Source organism: Papilio polytes, unplaced genomic scaffold (genome assembly GCF_000836215.1).
Source record: "Papilio polytes unplaced genomic scaffold, Ppol_1.0 DF823835.1, whole genome shotgun sequence".
Classification (NCBI taxonomy): Eukaryota; Metazoa; Arthropoda; class Insecta; order Lepidoptera; family Papilionidae; genus Papilio; species Papilio polytes.
In genome coordinates this window covers 1,632,304-1,641,473 of record NW_013525369.1, presented here as the reverse complement: position 1 = coordinate 1,641,473, position 9,170 = coordinate 1,632,304, and the positions used below count along the sequence as shown (strand labels likewise).

At 32.5% G+C, this 9,170-nt stretch overlaps 1 protein-coding gene across 1 annotated transcript in view; it reads right to left on the bottom strand.

The window, feature by feature from the left end:
- Window positions 1-8,305: 8,305 nt before the first annotated feature.
- Window positions 8,306-9,170, bottom strand: part of LOC106103238 — a 2,775-nt gene continuing 1,910 nt past the window's right edge. Inside the window, exon 3 of the mRNA XM_013282935.1 lies at window positions 8,306-8,702. Within this exon, the coding sequence (XP_013138389.1) occupies window positions 8,343-8,702 (360 nt within the window). The 3' untranslated portion in view covers window positions 8,306-8,342. The remainder of the gene's footprint in view (window positions 8,703-9,170) is intronic.

Below are 9,170 nucleotides of genomic sequence, written 5' to 3'. Positions count from 1 at the left end.
ATTGAGTTTAAATCATTCTAGGAATAAAATCAGAAGAAAACATTATTTTTAGCTACTAAATTAGCTATTAAATTGATTAAAGGAATTTGTTGTATATTTTTTATTTAAATACGAGCTGTTGCCCGCCACTCCGTCCGCGTAGTATTAGAAAACATACAAACTATAAAAATTACAAAAAGTTACGTATCCCTCGGGAACCGGACATTTCTCGGGGATGAACCTTATCCCATGTGTACTCCAGACTTTGTTTTATATTTGTGCCAAATTTCAATAAGATATGTTGAACCGTTGCAGAATGATCGAGTAAACAATAAAAAAGTAAATTATTAAATTCCCGTGGGGAACCGTAACTATTCCCGGGATAAAAAGTAGCCTATGTGCTCTTCCAGACTATGCTCTAAACCTGTGCCAAATTTCATAGAGATCCGTTCAGCCGTTTAGACTACAAACGCTAACAAACATCCATCCATCCATCCATCCATCCAACCATCTAAACTTTCGCATTTATATTATTAGTAAGATAGACAGAAATATCTATGCCAGACTTTAGGTAAATAAGGGAAAGAGTAAAACATAAGTACTTACAGAATCTTAGCAAGATGTGCCAGACGGCATGTCTAACAACATATTCTGTCAAAACGGCTCTTACGTAAAATATTATATGTTTAAAACGCAAACATTTGAAACTATTCAATTTATTGCAACTAATTATGAAAATACGATAGACAAACTTTACATTTGTTCGTTCTAAAGTTAATTTGAAATTGGTATTTATGAAGTTAATTTAAAAAATATATAAGGTGGAAAACGCAAAATTGTGGTTTACGTTAGTCTACACAGGAACCAGAAAACGTGACCTCCCATGACGTCACAAGAACAGCTGCATAATTAATTTTAGTTTTAATATACACCCATGTGTACTGGCAACATTTTCATTTCGCCGTAAACTTAAAAAAAGTAATTCTCCGCTCTATGGTTTTCATTTAGTACGTTCACTTGTTTGTTTAGGCCACATGACAAATTGCTCTCCCGCGGAGCCACGCTGCGCGGTTTATTTGTGTTGACGCCATTTTTTTCTCGTCTTAATTTTCCCGCCAACGAAATTGAAGACTCTATTAGATGTCCTACTGAGTTGTATGTTTACAAATGATGTAAATTAGATAATAAACGAAGTATTATAGTTGTGAATTGTCAATTAAAATTCTAATTTAATCGATTATTGGAATATCTACATTAATGTTTTAATCTATTTTTATAGCTATTATTAAACATTTAATACTGGCTTGTAGTATAACTTAGGCCCGCTACACACGTTTCGTTTTAATTGTGCATTGAATGTTCTATAGATAGGCAAAATTTAAACTTTACAATTCTTAATTTTTACACACCATCAGTTTTAACTGTACAGTTAGCAATTTATTGTAAAGAAAAGTTAAAAAGTAATGCATTTACCTCTCTAGTCCACTTTATTTTTTTTTTTACCATAATTCACCGGAAATCGTTTTTTAATTAAAAAAACAAAATGTCATTTAAATCTATACGTATTTGTTACTGAAATCATAATATTATCAGCTAATGAGTTTTCAAGGCCTTAATAATCACAATAATATGTCTTATCGTTTCGCTATTATGGCGAATAATGTTGACCTCTGCCTCAATTAATCACCTTGTATTATAAAAGAGAGAATACATCCTTTCATTTGAGTATGTTACTTTGATTTTCAGTTTCTAAACACCCTATTATAATAACAGTCGTGATAGATTATTACATCACCGTCGAGTCTCACGTAACATATCAATCAAGGAATCCGTGAGCAGACAATTGCACCGAATTCGGTGCAATCAAAACATTTCGGGTTACCTCGTGCCTCGGAAATAATTCCTGAAACGATACCACTCCGATTTTACACCTTACCACCTTGGATTAAGGTCCAAATTAATTTTGAAGTTAGTTTAGAGGGGCCCATGACAATGTCCCGGATAGCCCGCGGCCCACTTTCGCCGAACATCCGTTCGGAATGGGAGCGATCGCTCGTTAATATTCGCCTAATGCGATTTTCGGCAACGGCTACAACAATGTCACATACTGAATGATCAATCGGGAGATATATCTCAAGATAAATGGAGTAACCGTTGGCTTCCATTGCTGAAGCGCAAAAACTTATTGTTAAGTGTCTTTTTCGAAGAGATTGTAAGCTAAGATAAGCATTTCTTGTGTTTGTTATATAATTGTTATAAATAACTTTACTGAAAGTTTAAAATGAAAATATCTCAGTAAGTTTTAACAACAAATAACTGTGTAAGCGAAGAGAAATTTGAAATGTTAAAAAGTCCTCCAAATCGAAGGTAACTAATCTCCAAGCAGATTCAAAACTTTTAAAAAGTTGTTGATTAAAATGCTGGGAAAAGATCTTGACATTTTCTATTTAACTTTATCTATTCAATTTGTTTCTAATTACTGCTTTTTTATTTGTAGCTATATTTTGTGATATAAAAACGGTAAGGGGTGACTAAGTCTTAGTCAATTATGTTGATCCAGTGTGGTTTAAATTCACACGTATTTAAATTTCTTCCCAGATATATGCTGTAAGAACGTCAAGCTTTATTGTGCGATGTATCTGTTGATATTTGATGCAATTTACATCAGTTCCACTGCACCGGTGTTGGAGGCCGTGAAATATGGGTCAAGTCGGAAGGCGGGCGACGCATCGAATGTGCCAAATTGCTATCAGCGTTTCGCGCCAAAACAAATTCATATTTATATTTGACTTTGACGTTTATACTTTTTAATATAATTTCACGAAAATATACATTCAGCCAGCATTGGTTACCAGTAAAATATAAAAAAAACATTTTGAGACTTTTTTCGAGTTTAATATATAATTCAACACTACCTTTCGCCCGCGACTTCGTCCGTGTGGAATTAAAAATAACGAAAGTGATTATGTGTTCTTCCAGACTATCCTCAACATCTATGACAAATTTCATCGAGATTCGTTCAGACGTTTAGGCTACAAACTCTAACATCCATCCATCTAAACTTTCGCATTTTTGATATTAGTAAGATGAGTATTAAATTACATTAATTTATTTTAAAGGCATGCAATAAAGATACAAATAGAAATCTAATAAACAATGATTCGATTTATAAACTATTTTGTAGGATCAAAACTGACAGAGTATAACAAAAAGTTTTAATCAAAAAGGCAAACGTTCTATCCCTCGGCAAATAAATAACAAAGCAACAATTAGCAAAGTGCCCTTCAAGGGTCGACCACAATGCCCACTGAAGTTATACGACCTACCCTAACTCAAATAGGGTGACCACAATCACGATAAATAATACGTACGCTCTATTAATAAGAACATAATTTAATCACAGTAATAATTTAATACTCTTTAGCAACATAAAAGTAACTTTTATAATTATATTCCAAAAACAGTTTTAAACAATCTCTACTAGTTTCGTATTTTTTTGGTATCTCCAGAAATTCCGTTAAGACAATTTTAATGAAAATTTCATTGTTATTCCAAGATGTAAGAAATCGGTAATTTATTTGCAATAACGAATTCAACATTCGCCTTTGTTAATTAACTTTCGCCCGGGATTCTGTTTGCGTGGGATTAAAAAAAACAAAAGTGAGTATGTGTTCCAGACTATCCTCTACATCTATATCAAATTTTATAGATATTCGTTCAGCAGTTTAGGCTACAAACTAAAAAAACATCCATCCATCTAAAGTTTCGCATTTATGATATTAAAACGAATAAAAATAAAATGTATCATCATGGTTATCCTACCATACAGTGAACAGCTTCAATGAGAATACTGCACCTGGCGTTCTCGTGCCCTTTATTTGTGCCCTTTTTAATCTGTATAAGTGTATTTATTTAGGGACTATAAAATGGCATTTTTATAATTTATGCAGTACTAAATTTTCCCCGCGACTCCAACTGCGCAATTTATAAACAAGTAACTTATGACTTCTTCATCGAGATCTTTCGAGCACGCAGTAAGAGTTTCTAGCAACTTTTTTTTTGAATATTCATTCATTTTTGACCGACTTCCCAAAAGAAGGAGGTACTCAAGTCGTCTGTATGTTTTTTAATAAACTCTGTTTTATTTTAAAATGGGCCAATGATATACACGTACGAATTTACAAACATGAATTTAAAATTTTTTAAGATCGCGAGTCCACCCATCTCATGTCCCTGTCTTGTCGCGCAAAATAAACATGGATTATCCATGTGGAAGACACGACATGAAATACGGTTATAATTCTACCTTTTTATATTTCACAGTAAAATAAATTATATTTTGAAGAAATTAAAATGTGAGTAACGTTTACTGTAATTAAAAAAACATCAATTTTCAGGTAATGTTAAATGTTTCCGTCGAAAAAGTCTAAAAAGCGCGCGAATTTAAATTTGGAATATCTCAAAACAATTTAAAAATAAATCCTCTCGAATGAGTAAATATTATCTTAACGCAGAGTAACTCGATTCTGTTAATTTAAATATCGAATTACGTAATCCGAACTCTGTTGTCTTTGTCTCCTGGCTGAATTGTAAAAGTGGCTTTGCTTAAAAAACAAAGCTGTCAAAATTTATTTTTTTAATTAAAAAAGGACAAGTTGTGTTGCGTTTGCAGCCAGGAATAAATGACTAATGAATACAAGCGTGAAAGATGTCAAGATTTAAAAATGTGGATGTTTTCTCAGATGTTTGGCGGGAATTTTAGCTTGTCGAATTAAATGTAACATTGTTAATGATTGTGAAAGGTTTTGAGAAATGTATATTTAGGGATACCATTCATTTAGTTAACAGACTTAAAATTGTATTTATTTACCCAAATGAAATAATGAAAAACACAAATCACAAGTCTATCAACCCTAGTTTGAAATAATTCCTAATTACTGAGTCGATCTTAATAAAATTTTCTGCGTTTTTCACTTATTGCTTTTTTAAAAGGAACCGAGCAATTTAAAAAGTACATATAAAAGTATATTTTAATCAATATGCAAATCGCAATTCTCATTTTTCAATAAGCATTTTCTCATCAAAACGATTGTCACTCTTTTATCTCCCTTCGATTACATTAAAAAAATATTTTATTCCGTATACTCATTTTATCGGAACAACACGTCTTGGTATTCTAATTGTAGAATATACGCTTCGTATGCATCACTGTAGTGCAATTGTAACTATCTACAACGCCATCTATCGGCTATAAGTTAAAACGTATGTACAGACGAGCACACGTATTATTTTGCAATTAAAAACAAGATTGATTTACTATTTTATTTACCTATACAACCTTACATTTATTAATGGGTAAAAACACATACTTTTTTTTAATAATACTGCTTTACTTTTATAATTAACTAACTGTTCCAGTGCGGCTTCATCCGCATAAAATTATGAAAATGTTATTTAATTGTTTACATGTGTCTCTTTCCCATATTAGGGTTTTTATCCAAAATATTTACTCCCTAAGTTTAATAGCGTCAAAATATATAGCGTAAGTGTAGGGCTTTTTATTACTGACATTTTAGGCAACAGAGAAGTGTGTGTTTACGCTTTATTATAATAGTATAGATACAGCTTACATTTTAAATACTTATCAAAATATGTGTAAATAAAACTGAGAAATTCTAATGTACCAGTTTTCTACAATTTTAACTCGAAATGATCCATTTCATAAACACCTTTTGTAACTATTTACTATTAAAAATCACTATTAAAATGTTATAGTAACGAAATCATGTCAAGATCTTTCAGCTACAATATTTTCAGTACATCTGACTCAAAGTTTCCTTGTAATTTTGTTTCAGTAGATAATTTGGGAATCCCATCTCGTGTAGTATGACGCCAGTCAGAGAACGCGAATTGATAATTCACGAGAAGCCATTGAAAGCTGATGAAAATAAAATGTTACTCGGAAATGACGTCATTGCACGCATGATTGGTTTTCCCAATTTCATGGTATGAAATGTTATTTTTACTAACGCGTAAGAATCTAAACTTTATATTGCAGTAGATTACAATTTGAATCTGTCGCCTAAAAAGTTCAAAATCTTACTAATATTATTACGACAGTTTAGATGGATGTTTGTTAGAGTTTGTAGCCTAAACTTCTGAACGGAAATCGATGAAATTTGACATTGATGTAGAGAATAGCAAGCGCCAATAGCCTAATGGTTTGGGGTACGGACTACTGGTCTTGCGGTCGAGGGTTCGAATCCCGACATTCGTTTATTGTCGTGAACCATATCCTAGCACAAGCCTAGAGCTTAGTTGGAGTGGTTAAAGGAAATATTAGTAAATTAACAAAAATCTACTACTATTAAAAAAAAAGCAGTCTGGAAGAAGATAATTACATTTGTGTTTTTTAATCCGATGCAGACAGAGTCACCGGCGAAAGTTAGTAAATAATGTTTCTGGAATCTCAAGGGACTTAAAAACTAATATGTTTTAAGTCCATTCTTCATGAAAGCATTCTCTTTGGAAGAAAATGTTTACTAATACTAACCTTCACCCCAAGATTGTCGCCCATTTGATATAGGCTAAATCTAGGGATACAAATGTAGTCTACAAATTTTAGGGATACTGCCTACTATATTACAGATAGTTGTTGCTGTTAGATTAAAAAAAAATAAAAAAAAACAGCCTATGTTACTCAGCGATAACGTAACTTTTATTAGTTGAAAGAATTTTTGAAATCACCCCAGTTGTTTTTGAGTTATTTCAATACATACAAAAACACAAATCTTTACTCTTTATAATATTAGTATAGAAGTATATATGACGATGCAAATCAGAATTTAAATTAGAAATTTAGGACTATTAAATAGTTCACATTTAAAAATAATATTATTGTAACAAAGACACTTTTCCTCCCAACTGTAGTAGCATTTATTAACTTGTATCTGCAGCCCACCTTCGAAACATTCCATCTTGATTTTGAAACAACACTAGCGGTTTTAAACTCTAACAGCATTGTAACAGAGTTCGAATTACATTAATTATTTGAAGATGCTCTTTTGTCTTGTTAGTTCATACTTTATGATTCCCGCCCAATTGTTTTAATCGACTCTTGCAAGAGTAATTAATGTCTTTATTATACGCTTTTAAATAGACATGGATTTTATTATCTGTTCCTATAAACAAAGAATTAAATACTCTTACCACTAAATCTATACTATTATAATAAAGCGTAAACACACACTTTTTGTTGCCTAAGATGTCAGCAATCACAGCATGTTTTTGAATAAATCTTTTTTTAATAAAAAGCCCTAAACTTACGTCACGCTTTAGGCTATATATTTTCACGCCATTAAACTTAGGGGGTAAATAAATTGGAAAAACATTCACGTGGGAAAGGGACCACAAACTACAAGCTACCAATATTAGGAAAGCAAGGTTATTATGGTAATTTTGACATTTGCAATTGAGAATTTGACAAATGTAAATAATAAAACAACATTTTCATAATTTCAGTCTACTACATTATAAAGAGGAAAACTTTGTATTTTTGTATGTATTGAAATAACTCAAAAACCACTGGACCGATTTTAAAAATTCCTTCACCATCAGAAAGGTAATTTATCTGTGAGTAAGATAGGCTATATTTTATATCTAATAAATTTAATTATTATTTCCGTATGTTTTCTCACAAATATTTCCGTGCAATTCGTTAATGTTTAATTTCGGGAGTACTTAAGAAAAACACATTTTATTTATGTACGGTATTTATTTACTATATATTTACATATCTACATGACACGAGAATCTTACATTCTAAGGTCAGACACAACCGTTACATACGCTCTTTTATCTGACAGTTATCTAACAATCGGATGCCTGATAAATCTAACAAGTATGGGTAAAACTGTCAGATAAAACTGAATATAGCTGGCTTCATTAATTGGTATAAGTGAATATAAATGGTCCTCTAGCCCATTTATTCCATTTGCAAAAACTCTGGCGACAAAAAGCGGCAATAGCCTAATAGTTTGGGGTAAAAACTTTATTTTCTTACGACTATTGTGAACCATATAGCAAGGTTAGAGCGTAGTTTGAATAGTTAAAGGAAATATTAGTAAATTACCAAAAAAATACTAATCATACTAATATTATAAATGCGAAAGTTTAGATGTTTGTTAGAGTTTGTAAAAACTGCTTAACGGATCTCGATGAAATTCGGCAGATATGTAGAGGATAGTTTTGAAGAATATATAAGCTACTCACTTTTGTTTTTTTTTTAAATCCAAGGACGGAGTCGTGGGCGATGCTTGTATTTTTATAAAAAAAAGCTTGAGGCTTTTAGCAACAAAGATAATTTAATTACTCGGTTCATTCCAAGGTAGTTTAGGTGGTTTCAAACTTTCCTCGTCAGTTTCGTCGGAGTCCTGTACTTTCTTACCTTTCCCTTTCCCTTTGCCTTTGCCTTTACCGGTTCCACCTACACCTCCACCTCCTACAGCTTCTTCTGGAGGCTCAGTCACGTTAACCCAGATACCTCTGGTCTCCGTCAAATCGTATTGATATTCTTGTTCTACAGAACTTTCTTCGGAATATAATGATGGGTCCAGGGTCTCTTCGTACTCATCTTGGTCATCAATAACCTCAGTACCATTGTTACACCACGCTGTTACAATTATCCTATAGTAGCTTGTAAATGTTAACAATGGAATACGAACCTGTAAGACATTATTGCTAGTTAAAAAAGAAACGAACGTTTTTTTTATAATATGAGGTGGCAAACTCGCAAGCGGCCTGAATCGACAGAAATGGAAAGCGACCGCCCATAGACATCCGCAATTGCAGATGCGTTGCCTACCTTTCATTGACGGAGGAGACGCACATAAAGAGGATATTTCTCTTTCCTATGCGTCTCCTCCACCGTCAAATCCACTTTTTCTTCCCATCCTTCTCCTCTTAAGGAAAATCTTTTTGAATCTCTTTGTTTGAGTATTTATAATACACTAGCTGTTGCCCGCGACTTCGTCCGCGTGGTATTAGAAAACAAACGACTATTACAAAACTATATAAATAAAAAAAAACTACATATCCCTCGGGAACCGGACATTTCTCGGGGATGATCCTTATCCCATGTGTACTCCAGACTTTGTTTTATATCTGTGCTAAATTTCAATAAGATATGTTGA